Source organism: Leptonotus elevatus, chromosome 3 (genome assembly GCF_054856555.1).
Source record: "Leptonotus elevatus isolate MCC_2025b chromosome 3, RoL_Lele_1.0, whole genome shotgun sequence".
NCBI lineage: Eukaryota > Metazoa > Chordata > Actinopteri > Syngnathiformes > Syngnathidae > Leptonotus > Leptonotus elevatus.
In genome coordinates, this window is record NC_141241.1 from 18096734 (window position 1) to 18111026 (window position 14293).

General features: G+C 38.3%; 3 protein-coding genes across 5 annotated transcripts in view; 2 read left to right on the top strand and 1 right to left on the bottom strand.

Annotated features, from left to right (window-relative positions):
• The first annotated feature begins 298 nt into the window (after nucleotides 1-298).
• ric3a (RIC3 acetylcholine receptor chaperone a) lies at nucleotides 299-4720 on the top strand. The gene is made up of 6 exons (XM_086071346.1): nucleotides 299-488; nucleotides 898-1115; nucleotides 1194-1263; nucleotides 1624-1720; nucleotides 1922-2079; nucleotides 2290-4720. The coding sequence occupies exons 1-6, from the start codon at nucleotides 371-373 to the stop codon at nucleotides 2988-2990; spliced, it is 1362 nt and encodes a 453-aa protein (XP_085927472.1). The 5' UTR covers nucleotides 299-370; the 3' UTR covers nucleotides 2991-4720.
• tub (TUB bipartite transcription factor) overlaps nucleotides 4305-14293 on the bottom strand; it is a 49526-nt gene continuing 39537 nt past the window's right edge. For both annotated transcript variants that reach the window (XM_086071344.1, XM_086071345.1), the window contains exons 8-12: nucleotides 14116-14228; nucleotides 8224-8338; nucleotides 7226-7324; nucleotides 6939-7110; nucleotides 4305-5982 (exon numbers count right to left, since the gene is read on the bottom strand). In XM_086071344.1, the coding sequence (XP_085927470.1) occupies nucleotides 5849-5982; nucleotides 6939-7110; nucleotides 7226-7324; nucleotides 8224-8338; nucleotides 14116-14228 (633 nt within the window). In that variant the 3' untranslated portion in view covers nucleotides 4305-5848. The remainder of the gene's footprint in view (nucleotides 5983-6938; nucleotides 7111-7225; nucleotides 7325-8223; nucleotides 8339-14115; nucleotides 14229-14293) is intronic.
• LOC147177182 (uncharacterized) lies at nucleotides 8629-10850 on the top strand. Of its 2 annotated transcripts, XM_086071347.1 has the most exons (4): nucleotides 8629-8821; nucleotides 9217-9269; nucleotides 9350-10376; nucleotides 10507-10850. In XM_086071347.1, the coding sequence occupies exons 2-4, from the start codon at nucleotides 9230-9232 to the stop codon at nucleotides 10679-10681; spliced, it is 1242 nt and encodes a 413-aa protein (XP_085927473.1). In that variant the 5' UTR covers nucleotides 8629-8821; nucleotides 9217-9229; the 3' UTR covers nucleotides 10682-10850. The 2 variants fall into 2 exon arrangements, with proteins under 2 accessions (XP_085927473.1, XP_085927474.1); XM_086071348.1 differs by having other exon boundaries at nucleotides 9350-10586.

Below are 14293 nucleotides of genomic sequence, written 5' to 3' on the forward strand. Positions count from 1 at the left end.
TACATTTCAAATTCACCAGCTAAAAATAATCAATACATTTTTTGATATAATATGATCATTTTAAAAAATGATGTTTGACACTTCTTTACCTGGATTCCCTCCTTCCACAGTGTAATACAAAAAAATTATCTATCTGTTTTTATTTATTATTTATTCCATCAAAGTCAACAGGCTGCATATGAGCAGCATGCTGTTGAAAATGGCCAGTTGTGTCCCTCTCTGGGGATTAGTTGATAATATTCCATACAGCCTTTGAAGGCTGCTCATATAATCTGCTTTAATCCAAACAGGACATCACCAGACGAGCGACAACAACCGAGAATACTGGATTTACCGTTCAAGAGAAATCAAAATTGTTGAGTTAGGCAACATGTCCATCACAACCTGTCAGAAAATTACTCTGATATCATGCTCGGTCCTGTGCGTGTCTCTCTTCTTGCCCAGGATGCTTTTACCCAGAGCCAAAAAGGAGATGGGACAGCCGCAGGGTGAGGAGATTCATCACATCATCTTCCATCCGTCTTTCTCGTAGGTTTTGCTGCTGCTGCCAGCTGTTATGTTAGATGAGAGTGTGCTGGGTCTGATTATGTCATCATGTTACCTAAAAACGTTATGGAAAAGTGATTATCATTTTTATCTTTTGTCAAGACAGTAAACTCATCGCAAAAATAAAAGTAAATTGGTATTTTTCACTTTGTTTGAATGCATAGAATTAAGTAAATCATCATAATTCATGCTTTATCAATATTGATTGGTACAGTCCAAAAAGTTTTAATTCCACTGAATATCTTATTATATTTTACATGTGATGAAGGTAGAACATTATTATTAAGTTTGAGATGATATTATTAGCATAACTAAAGTGTAAAACTATTGACAACATGTTGTCTTGTGTAGTTGGCCCTGGGTTCCGCCCGCCGGGGATGCATCAGGTGTCGTTGTCCGATGACCCGGAACAGTGGGGTGTGGACCCGTTCCATTCAGTGACATACAACGCTGAGGCTACTGCCAAAGTCAGAAGCATTGGACGTGGTAAAAAGTACAATCTGATGGCTCAAGCCATACCCATATATGGATTTGGGATTCTTCTTTACATCCTCTATATAATCCACAAGGTTATTATTATTATTATTATTATTATTATTATTATTATTACACAACAAAGATGCCTAAACTAGCATTCCTGTTGACAGTTGACTTGCAAGGACAAGAACACTAAATCAGAAACGTACAGTACAAGTATGAGCATGGAGGGGAATATGGGTAAGTGCCGTACTCTCAGAATTTCTAAGTATAAATTAAAATGTACTAGAATTAAGATTAATTCATTATGGGGGGAAAGACTCAATAAGTTATTATATAGTCAATATAAAAAGTCTACACACCCCTGTTAAAATGCCATTTTTTGTGATACAAAAATGAGATTGGAGATGTGGTTGTGTTCATAATGAACCACATTGAATGAATGAATGAATGAATGAATGAATGAATGAATGAATGAATGAATGAGTCACATTCAAACACATGTTAAATGGCATTTGTCTCTTAATAAACTCGTAGTTTCCCTGCTTGCCATTATAGTGTATTTCTACACGTCATAGTAAGTGGTTGTTTTTCTCTTAGCAACTGACGATGATCTTGCCAAACTACAGGAGCGGCTACTTCAGTCACAAAGCATTATGGCGAGGATTGTCTCAGGAAATACGTGTGCTTCTGGGAGGTTAGTTGGATCATACGCTGAAAAAAAAAAACATTCATGTTGCAGCAAATCGCTTAATTCCTGGAAAATGAATGAACAAAAATAAAAAGGGGGGTTAAAGCAGCTGTTTTAGAGAACTAGCATGCAGTATAAAAAGCTTTACTGCCATCTGTCAAGAGACTCAGGGTGATGACTCTGCTTTGTCCCTCTGCTGCCCCACAGTGGAAGACGCAGGAAAAGTAAGTCGACGCCGACAAAGAAGGAAGAGAAACTCCTCAGGCAGCTGAGGCAGGTTGCACAAGTAATGCAAGAGGGCCGCGTGGAGGGCGCCTCCCCGGAGATGGAGGCCGAGGAAGTCCCTTACAGTGCAGATTGGGAAGGTATACGTCCTCAGCCTCTTTCTTACAACCCACCTATCACTAACTACCTATTTGAAAGGTGTTTTTTTTTTTTTTTCCTTCAGATTCAGTTGGATCTCTCATGGCAGCATGACTCTAACGCTCCATTTTTATTTCCAGGATAAAGACGCTCACTTCACAAAAAAAACAGATCTAATATTCTTTGAAAATAAACACCTCTTTTATCTACAGGCTATCCAGAGGAGACCTACCCTGAATATGAAGTACCCAATTACAAATGTGAATTTGAGCATGTGGCCCCAGAGAAGCCCACGACCCAGCCCACCGCGGAGGCCCTGGCAGAGCGAATGGAGCAAGAGGAGGAAGAGGTTGTCGCACGGAAACTTTCTGTTGTAAAAGAGGAGGATGAAGACGAGGAGGAGGAGGAAGGTGCGGATGTGGAAGATGCGGAGGAAGATACGGAGGAGGAAGAAGAAGAGGAGGAAGCAGAAGCTGAGAAAAGACTTTTGCTGGTTCCACTTGCATCCCAGCCTTCTGCAAATACACAGCATGAGAGATTAGGTCTGCAAGTATACAATGAGCTACAAGCTCAGATGGGAGGGAGGAAGCATATTAGCTTCAATGACCACAGAGATGTATTTCACTACCCAAAAGAGGATACCCATGAAGAGGAGATGGAGAAAGAGGAGGAAGAAGATACGGGCGAAGATGATGGCACAGAGGTGGAAGAGGAGGAAGCTGATGAGGAAGATCCAGTGACAGAGGCAGAGAGACTTCAGTTTAGTAGTGCAGGATGTCCCAACCCTGAGGAAGAGGCAGAGCAGGAAGAAGCAGAGTATTTGTCAATGTTTGAAGAGAGTGATAGTAATGTCCACATTGACATTCCCAAAGAGGTCAGCGGGCTCAGGATGCGAAATAGGAGGGAGACGTAAAGAAATTCCCTTCAAATTTGTCTGAAAGCTTTGATTTTTTTTTTTTTATGGACACACATGTATGTAAAAAAAAATAGTGTGGGCATATATTTTATGCAAGGGGATTCCACAGGAATGCCTCCAACTATTCATATTCACTGTTAATATAGTTTAGGATGTTGTGCATCCCTGGGAGCAATTACTTTGGATCTTCAATAAACTGAGAAATATAGCTTTAGAAAAAAATAAGTGGTTTTGTGGCACAACTTGCCCCCAGTGCGGGTATGTAACAATAAAATACAATAAAGTAATGTAGAGTAAATAAATCTAATTTAGGGGACAATTTAGCCCATGTCCTTTGGCACAAATTACCCCAAGCCCACCATTTTGAAAAAGATGCATCCCCCAACTGTTTTGAGCCAACATCATGCTAACCATATAGATTCATGATGTCGCTTACTAAAGCACTAAAACATGTGTGAACTGTTTTCAAAGTTGTCAATAATTGTTCCAACACAGCCATAAAAAAAACCCTTAATCATTGAAATTTTACTTTGGAGGGCAAATACTCCTTTTTACCGGATGAGCGAAATGGATGTCTCTTCAAAAATATGTGATCACATGACCAACTTCTTCTATGGTTTTCTAAATAACAGGGGTGGAACTACTTTCCCCTTGACATAAATTACCCCCCCCCCCCCTATATATTAGTGGTGTCAGGCAAATGTTTTAATTGTAATTAATCACATGACTTCAATAATTAACTCATGTTTAATCGTTCATTTTATATCTATTCATAATATACAATAAAAAAAAATCTAAGTTTTCATACTCTAGTGGAAACCTTTTTTAATAGAAATATGAAATATCTTTTAGTCATTGATACAGTAATGTATGGCTCAGTTCGATGTGTTGGGGAGTTCAGGCAAGGGTTTGGGTTAATATTAAGGGTGACGTACAGTATGTGTGAACTTCAGGGTGAGGTTTAGTTTGAGAGTTTATTTTAAAAAAAATGTTCGATGGATTATGTGGACAACAAAAAAAAAACATGAATTGTTCCTGTAAATCTAAATAAAAATGTAGTAATTTATGTCTGCCATCTAGTGTCAACTCAATTACAGACACACTTAGGTTGTAAAATTTAGAATTCAACAACACTTTCAAGGAAAAATATAAAATATTGTTTTTGTGAGGAGTCTGGGTTTTTTTCAGCTGTGGGGTTCTGTAATATTACACAGCCCAATTGTTTTTTTTAAGTGTACCTTAACGCAAATCAATTCTTAATTATATTACGAAATAGCTTAATGACATTTGCATATTTTATGAGGACAAACGTAAACATACTCAAGTTTTATTTGTTCACCTTTGCTGTTATGACCAAAGAGTGTCTACCATCACATAAGTCATACATACGGCATTCACTGTACATCATCACAAGCACTAAAAACAGAAAGTGAGAGAAGAAGCAGGGGATTCTGAACACATACTGAAAAGCAGACTTCACAGCAAAGTATCAACAGTTCCAAAATAGAAATCCAAAATAGTTAGAACACAATTAAGTACAAGAATAGCACATCTGATAAAGATTTCCTCGTGATCCACAGGAACAATTGTGGTCTCAGAGATTGTTCTTTGCCTTCGTGATTTTTTAAATCTATTTATTTGGGGGGTAATGATAAAGTACAAAATGTTGAGAAAGGAAGTCGCCCAGGAGCATCTGCACTAAACGTCTCTATAGAAACATACAAGCTTTTAAATGAGGAACAAACCCAACTGTCAAATCAGAGGAGTATAAAAATATTTCAAAGACGCAAATAGATGCAATATGCAAGTGTTGAGGTTGTGACAAATCCATGTCCTTCCTCTGTTACATTTCCAAGAGACAATAAGACATGATACAAAACACAATGTTACATCTGAGTGAAATAGAATGTGCCCTAAAGGAAATAATCTCCAACCAAGTCATAATGCCTAAGCCTTCTGTTTGGGCTTCTCATTCTATTTATTTGATTCATTAAAACCAGCTCTGCACCTGTCTTCTGTTTAGTGACCGCAAATGACCCCGCGCATGTAAGGTTAGCAAGAACAGCAAAGAGCTCACTTTACAGCCAAAGCGCCACACTGCAGTTAAGTGTTCAAAGGCACAAGAAACGATTTACAGCTATATCTCATCCACTACTGGCTTCAAATTAAAGTGCACCATTATTCTATACATTCACATGTGTGACCCAGTGACACGAACTTGTACGGTACACAGCACAGTATATGCCTTTGCCTTGCTCAAGTCCAATCGTTTTTTTGTGTGGATGCTTTGTGGTTGATGTGCTTTGCAGCTCCACATAGTCAATACTGTCCAAAGAAGAACAAAACATGTCATAAATACATAAATAACAAAAATAAATAGCTTTTGACATGCATGTTATTTTCAGTCTAGGAACTGTATAAGTATTCATGCTTGAAGATGTCTTTTGTTTTGTTTTTACCTTGGGGTTATTTTCGTGACCGATACATAAAATGTAACCAACTCCCAAAATGTACAAATATGCAATTAGTCACATTAGTCACAATGTTAAACCGCTCTAGCTAGTACATAAAAGGAACAGTGGATCTTTAGAATGTGCACACATTTCAAAATGTTTACATAACAAATTGATTTCATTATTATTATTTTTTAAGTGGATTACTCTTTGTGCTTGATGCCCTTTACCGAGTATCTTTCCTGCCACACACACACACACAGAACTTGAGACCCACAAAGCATTTTGTGATATGCAGGATGTCCGGGGTACTGAGTGTTTTGGAGTTTGGACCAGCCCCAGCGTTACATGAACAGCCCTTGATGAGACCACACATGGACCAGATGGCCTTTAGGCTGCCGTCTATTCGCAGGCTAACTTGCTGTCAAAGCTGGAGAGGGCGATGGCAAAGGCTTGAAGGGCACACATTGGGTAGTTATAGTCCATGGTGAAGACGTCCTCTGCCACGCGGCCAAACTGCATCACAATGTAGTCAGCTGCAACGACCAAGAAAGATGATTGCAAATGCAAGTAATATAGTGTAACAGCGATAACCGATACCCCTAGAACTTTTGATAGAGAACATGTTCCCATTAAAAACAATGACAGATCATTTTAAAGAAAGACCTATATATCCCAATATAGCATTTTTCCTTAAAATTACATGAAATTAACGGCTATTTTCTATTCTTTTAATTTCTAATTACTAGTTCCGGCTCGATACTAATATCAGTACTCGCCTATACCTATTAAAAAATGCTGTATATATATTTATATATAATGTACTCTACATTTAACTTTTGTTCAAAGACAGCAGTGACACAGGAAGTCTGCCAACCTGTTTTCCTGTTTGGCTATGTGACATTCCATTTATAATTAGGGGTGTCAGACGATTACATTTTTTAATCATAACTAATCGCATGACTTCAACATTTAACTCACGATTGATTACTAATTTAATATCCGTTCTAAATGTACAATAAGTTTTCATACTCTTGTTAACATAAAAATATTAAATCATATATTAAATCATAAAATGTAGCTAAAATGAAAAAGATGTACTGGACTGTAAAAATGTAAAAAATGAGTGTGATATTTCTGCCACTAGATGGCATAATTGCATTTATAAGACGGTGACAGCTCAGTGCATTTTTCTTTTCATTTTAAGAACTACCTAATCTTTGACATGAAGTAAACTTGTTAAATTCTGCATATTTTAAAAATTGTAAAATACAACTTGACCCCATTCTCGACAAATACTGTATATTCATTAGTCTAAAATGTATTAATGCTAACTTTTGACATGTTGCGACTGGAATTCCTTCAGTACAGGCTTTCCAAGTAAGGGGCGGTCATTAATTGCGTGTTTAAAAAAATGAGTGGCGTTAAAGGAAATTTAAATGAACTCAAACACAACGCACTAATTGTAAATACTGAGGTACATGAAACTCACGGTCGTTGTCGTGAATGATTTGGAAATTTTTGACAGAGGCCTGAGTGACTCTGCCGTGGAAGTTGAGCACATACGATTGTGTGTCATCATTCCACACAGGAGTTTTGTTATGAAGTTCAATCACACTCTCTGTGTTCTTGTTCTGCCACCTTGCCAGCAATGACTCGTGGTCCTATAATAGAAAAAAGAAATCAACTCAACAGTCAGTCAAAAAGCTCAGCTCAGTACACCAATGTGTATGTTTTAGAGGTTAACTGATTAGCCCGTGTGGCTAATGAGAAACGTACATTTCGTGGGCGAATTGACACTCTCTCATGGTCCATGTTCATTCCTGGGATGATAACGCTCATTTTACGAGGTCCCTTAAATCCCAAGACATTGGTTTCCTAGGTTTGAAACATCCAAATGTATAGGCATCATTTTTAATCCGAAACATGACACATAACAGAAGTTGAATAAGAACACATTACATTTTGGAGAATATCTACAGGAATTTATGGCCATGGAAGAGCCTGGAACATTTTGGTAAGAATGTTAAGTTACAGAATTTTCAACGTTAAATGGACTACTTTTTATATAATCTAACCTACAATCTCACGGATAGCAGACGACCACTCTACCACCGAGCCATGCCACCCTATGCAGTTAGAACCACTATGCCATTAATGGAACCATGCACAGTATGCAGAATTTAAAACCTGTCACAATGGACGATCAAACACAAGTAAGGCGCACGACAAAATACGGTTTAGTATTGGCAGAGGTCTGTGCTCTACCGAATACCATTTTAAGTCATTCACTGCCATTGACGGTTATAGACGTCAAAAAATCATTTTAACTATTTCTACTAACAAGAGTATGAAAACCTAGATTTGTTTTAATTGTACATTTAGAACAGATACAAAATTTGTGATTAATCGTGAGTTAACTATTGAAGTCGTGATTAATTACTAGAAAAAAATTGAATCGCCTGACGCCCCTAATTTTTTAAATAATCATCTCGTCAGGCATTTAAAATTTGTTATTGTAATTAATCGCATGACTTCACTAGTTAATTTACAATTAATCACAAAATTTATATCTGTTCTAAATGTACATTTTCATACTCTTGTTAACAAAAGTGGAAACAAATGTTAAACTAATAGAAATAGTTCAAATTAATTTTTTGACGTTTATAGCCGTCAATGGCAATGAATGAGTTAACTATCAAACGTTTTCAAATAACCAATTTGGACTAAATGGAATCCTCAGAAAGGTAAAAAAGAAGAAGACAAAAGGAACTCACATAGCAAATGGCTGCGAGCTCTTGGCGCATACTGCTGTCTTCAAGGCTGGTGGTGGTCTTCATAGGGTTCAGACCACTGTCGTATACAGTGAACTTGGTCCCCATGAGGTTTGACCTGCAATGCAATTGAACAACGAAGTTCCTTACTACTAAGAAAGGCAAATGCATTTCCTCTGAAGTGTTGAAGACCTTCGCACTTCAATGCTCGGACCATCAAAAGCATGGATTTTAATACGTGTTCCTTGTACGGTATTTATAGAGCAGTGCAACATGACAAGCTAACACACAAGAAATACATTTATCATCATAATGATGACATCGTGCGCGATGACATAAAGTGCTTTATTCAAAGCATTTAAATTGAATGTATTATTAGATGCACTGTTGGGTTGAAGCGTTTGTTGCCATGACTGATGCTTTGACCTCCAGGTTTTAAAAGGACAGAACGTGGAAACGCAAAATGGATTTAACGCACGTGACCTGGATTAGCATGATTGCGACTGGAATAATGCGGAACCAGCAGAAGAGCTTCCACCTCGAATGTCCGATGGCTTTGTAACTAGCAAGCTTTTACAAAGGCCAGGTCGTCCAGCTTGAGGTACGTTTATGATTATGCAGCGCACGTGCATAAAATAGTGCAAGGCAGTTTTCTGACAGTATGAGAATCATCTTCAAATGAAATGTCATAATGATTATATGAAGTAAGGGTATGACATTATGTGAAATCACATTGTTTGGGGGGCGGAGCCTAAGTCTTTGTCACTGCTGCGCTGCGAAAACCTCCTTAACAGTCACTCTTACCTCTAACTTAAAATTCTAACATGTTGATGTTGGTTATGCTCTACAGCTTTTTAGAACTGAATGTAGACATGTATATTTTTATCGATGGTAACTCTTGAAAGGTGACACATATTGGTGATAAGTCCTCAAATATGTCAGGCAGTCGGAAGCTTTCTGCAAATGTATTACTAAGTAAATGTTTGTAATTTCTAGTGATTTTAACCAAATGGATGGACAAGGAGATGGAGACCACAATGGTCCGAATCGTAAGTACCCGATAACCATGACTTACAGTATATTTCCATTTGGTATACGTTGCCACCTACAGTCTTTAATTGTCTTACAGGCCACCATATTCACATTCCAACAGAAGATCAACCGCCGAATGGAGACAATAATGACATGGAATTTATCTTCCTCTTGCATTTTATCATACATCATCATATGAGGGTCTTCAGACAAAACCAAATTGGCTTTGTCAATGAACACATTGTAAACGTCCAGATTGAAAATCACGCTGATCATATTAACTACATCATTGAAGAGAATGAAGAAAATGAAGATGAACTGGACAATGATTTCGGAGCTGAGGTATCCAACCAGGAAGGTGAAGAAGAAGAAGAAGGAGAAGAAGAAGAAGAAGAAGAAGAAGAAGAAGAAGAAGAAGAAGAAGAAGAAGAAGAACCTCAGCCGGGACCATCAAGAAACCGATCTCGAGAGGAGTCTGAGCAGGAAGAGGAAACAAGAATTCGGAAACATTCCAGGTGGTGGCATGAGTTTGACAACACTTCTGACAGCAGTGTGGACCTCGATAACGACGAAGAACCTCTACTTGAGAGATCTGAGGGAAGGTCAACAGATCAGTTGGATTCAGAAGATACCGAATCGCTTAAAAGTGTCCATGAACTTGCTAAAAACTGCAGTGATGTGGCTGAGGAAGGAGCAGGGTCCACGGAGAGCGAAGATCTTAATGGACATGAAGCAAAGAAAAACTCTCTGCCAGGAACTTCTGAGACGCACTTGACAGATAAGGCCGGACATTTTAAGACAAAAAGCAAGAAATATTTCCAATGGTGGCATGGAGTTGAAGATAACAGCTCGGACAGCGGCAATGACTTAGATGTCGACGAAAATCCTCTGCCTGGTGCTTCTGAAACGGAGTCAAGAGACGACTCGGAGTCAGCGGAAAAAAAGGGAGAGAACGATTTAAGATTGCAGGACGACGTGTCATCGATACCTAATTGTGTCCATCAGATGGCATGGAGCATTAGAGATACTGATTTGACTGAGGAGGGACACGCTTCTATGGACGATCAAAGTTGTAGCGCACAAGAGGCAGACGAACATCCGGGACAGGGACCATCAAGTATTAGGTGAGACGGGTTTGATGACTTGGATTTCTTAAAATGACCTTCTGCTTGACGGATCGTAGAAAAAAAGCTCAGGGAATTCAGAAGATAAAAAATGTAAATGACTAAGAGGCAGTCTTGCTCACATCTCTAGGACAATCATCATGCGCGAGGGAAAAGCCTCCACGGAGAGCAAAGCGAGGGACGATGACCTGCTGCCGACAGAGAGATGGACAGAAAACAATGGCTCAGGAAGAAGAAAAGAAGTTTCACTACTTAATGACAGCGTGTTCAAGCTGCCACCTGAGTCAAAAGGCTTGCTTGAATGAATCAGGCTTTGCGGTTCGCCGTGTAGCGCAGGCTGGCACTGAGACTTCGAGATGATTTCAGACTGGGACTGGAATCCTTTCAGATGAAGAGGCCGGACCTTGTAGCGTTCAGTTCTAAATGACGAAGGGTTGGGCTATGACTGACAGTCAATGTGGACAGTTGTGTTCAGGTCTTGACCTTTATCCATTGTATACCAATGTTTTACGTGTCAGTCACCATTGCAGAAATCTAATCAATAGAGAACGGTTACGCACATATTTTTGTGCTTTCATCTGTAGCCCTGTATCGGGCAGCAAACTATACTTGGTAAGTGAAATGGGTGTTCAAAATGAACCCAGCACACTTCACAATGGGGCAGAATGATTTCAGTGAAGTACTATGCTGAGAATAAAATAAAATAAAACTGTCACATGTAAATGACATAATTATAAAGAAATGTCTCTAAAAGTGTCAGAATTTTAATGTACTAAGAAATAAGTGACTTGCCATCTCGGGCCAAGCAGTTCATGATGGGTAAGGTCAATTTTTGGGCAAACCAAACAGTTTTCAAAAATAGCGGAACAAAAGGAAGGAAACAAAAACAAAACAATTTATTTAAAAAACGTTTTTTTTTTCAATTGAATAAAAAAAAAATCATTAATTCAAAGAAAAAGAAATGAAAGGGGACAGAAAGAAGAAACACTTGTGATATCTGCCCCTAATCAACACAAACACACACACACAATTAGGTCAACACAAAATAAATGACAGCAAACAGTCAAGACAGCCTCAAATAACAAAAACAAAATAATTCAATAGAATGACCTTGTGCTAAATATATATTTTCCAGTAGTTGTGTTTTTATACATAAAAAATATATATATATACAAAAGAACTGAGATTATTTAGTTTTATAATTCCGATTGTTCCACAAACTGACACCTTGAGTTGAAATACATCGGGTTTTATTTATTTTTGTTCTGTATTTAGGTTTGGAAAAAATACCCGTTCCTCTTCATTTGTAATCACTTTTTCCTTCTTTTTTTTTGATTCACATGTTAATTGGTAAGATTTCATGATGGGCTTTTATACATTATTTTAAGATGGTTAAACTTCATCAATTTATTAATAACAATATAAACCATCATAGCCTGTGTCATTTGATACCCAGTACACTGACCACCCTCTGCTGAGACACTACAGTTAAGATGAGTTAGTGCTTATTAATATTTGGCTGGATGTGAACACCGTGCCCGGAGCGAGACTAGGATATGAGGAAGAGACGGGATTGTTCTTCAATGAGGGGCCAAGGGGCTGGAAGCAGGTTTTAAATGACCTGCTGCAATGCATCTCTCCGTCTTGAGCATGGCGCCTTGCCCCAGGGCATGGGGATAATTAATGCTGACAACATATAGCATCATGAAATGTCTTTATCGTGCACCATCATTTTGTCGTTTAGTTAATCCCAACACTGCCAACAAAACACAAATAGCCTGAACGAAAGTGTTGTCTTGGGCCACATAACACGAGTGAAGTCATCTGAAGGCAGCGTAACACTCAGCGAATGAATCGACAATTTAACATGCCGCAATAATATTTAACGTCAACACAACGTGGAAACGTTTCTCTATTTAAAGTGACAGTGACTAGAAAACCATTACTGTCGTGTCTATGCCATGTCCTGTCTCTCCATTAATGTCCTATAGCTAGCTTACCATACTTAGCCTCTGTCTGTTCCCTCATTTTGAAGATCCATCCATTTTCTTAACCGCTTAGTCCTCACAAGGGTCGCGGGGGGAGCTGGAGCATATCCCAGCTGGCTTCGGGCAGTAGGCGGGGTACACCCTGAACTGGTTGCCAGCCAATTGCAGGGCACACAGAGACGAACAACCATCCACACTCACAATCCCACCGATGGACAATTTGGAGTGCACAATTAACCTGCCACGCATGGTCTTTGGAAATGTGGGAGGAAACCGGATTACCCGGAGAAAACCCACGCAAACACGGGGAGAACATGCAAACTCCACCCAGGAAAGCCGAAACCTGGACTCCATCTCACGTCCTCTGCACTGGGAGGCGGACGTGCTAACCAGTCAGCCACCGTGGCGCCTCATTTTGAAGATATTGACCCAAAAAATATGTGTTCAAGAAATGTCATATTTTAGTCTTTTTCTTTTCTTTTTCTTTTTTTTTTTATGTCCGTCTTGCTTACAACCGCATTTACTCTTTCCGCCTTTGGGTGATCTCCTTTCAAACAATACTTGTACTTTCAGCACTCTAATTAACTCCATTGTGATTTTCTAGGAATGTTATAGAAGTTTGAAATGTAAACACTGGCAGAGATTGATAGGTAATTTGAGCATATTTGTTATTTCAGAAGTGTGTATCAAACTGTTAACCCTTCACATTTATCAGTACCTAAGAAGTAGTGCTCATTTTCAAAAAGGCTGGTGACCTCTGGTGTAGGTTATGGTCTAAACTCTCAAGTTGAACTTGTTGGCCATTCATTCCAAAAGGTAATTCCAATGCCACTCATCCGCAAAAGAACACCAAACCAACAGTAAAGCATGATGGGGGCAGCATCAGGTTGCTAGCTGGACCTGGGGCCTTAATCGAGATGGAGGCAATCATTAACAGTTCCAAATAGCAATCAGTTTTAGCACAAAAACTTCAGGTTTCTGCTACAAAGCAAAATAAATGTCAAGAAAATCAGTTTCGTGCATTTAACATGAGCCACATCCACACCTGCGTTTTTTTCAGCTTTTCATTTGCTGTTCACTTTATGCAATTTAAAAAATATATATTTTATTTTTCTTTTTTAATAATCTTTACATTGTTCCAATTCATTTTCCTACATTTGTATCACATGACTAGACGTGACATGACATGACATGATCTCCTGGTCGAGCCCTGTCGAAATACATTTACAACGACTCAATGCCCAGACTATAGAAATATGGATATTAACTAGTTCACTGCCATTGACGGTTATAGACATAAAAATTAATTTGAGCTATTTCAATTAGTTTAATTTTTTTTTCACATTTAACAAGAGTGTCAAAACCTAGAATGTTTGTATTGTACATTTAGAACAGATATAACATTTTGATTAATCGTGAGTTAACTAGTGAAGTCATGCGATTAATTACGATTAAACATTTTAATCACCTGAAGCCCCAGTTTTTAGTAATCTTTTATTTTCTCGTTTAAATCGCGTTAGGCGATTAAATTTAATTGTAATTAATCACGACTTTAATAGTTAATATTAATCACAAATGTTATATCTGTTCTGAATGTAAAATATTTTTTTCTAGGATTTCATACTCTTGTTAATAAAAGTGGAAAAAATGTTACACTAATATAAATAATTCAAATGAATTTTTGATGTCTATAGCCGTCAATGGCAGTGAATGAGTTCATATACATGACATCAACACACAAGAAGATTTACCTCAATTTACCAATGAAGCTTTCTCCACCTCGAGACAGATCAGTGGGATCAATAGAGATGAGGTAATTGGAGGTTTTACTCTTTTTCCTCTTCCTGCCTGCTAACAGGAACACCTGCGACAAAACAAAGTAACAGTAACTAATCAGTTGAATCCTTTTCAGACCTGCACAGTCCACAT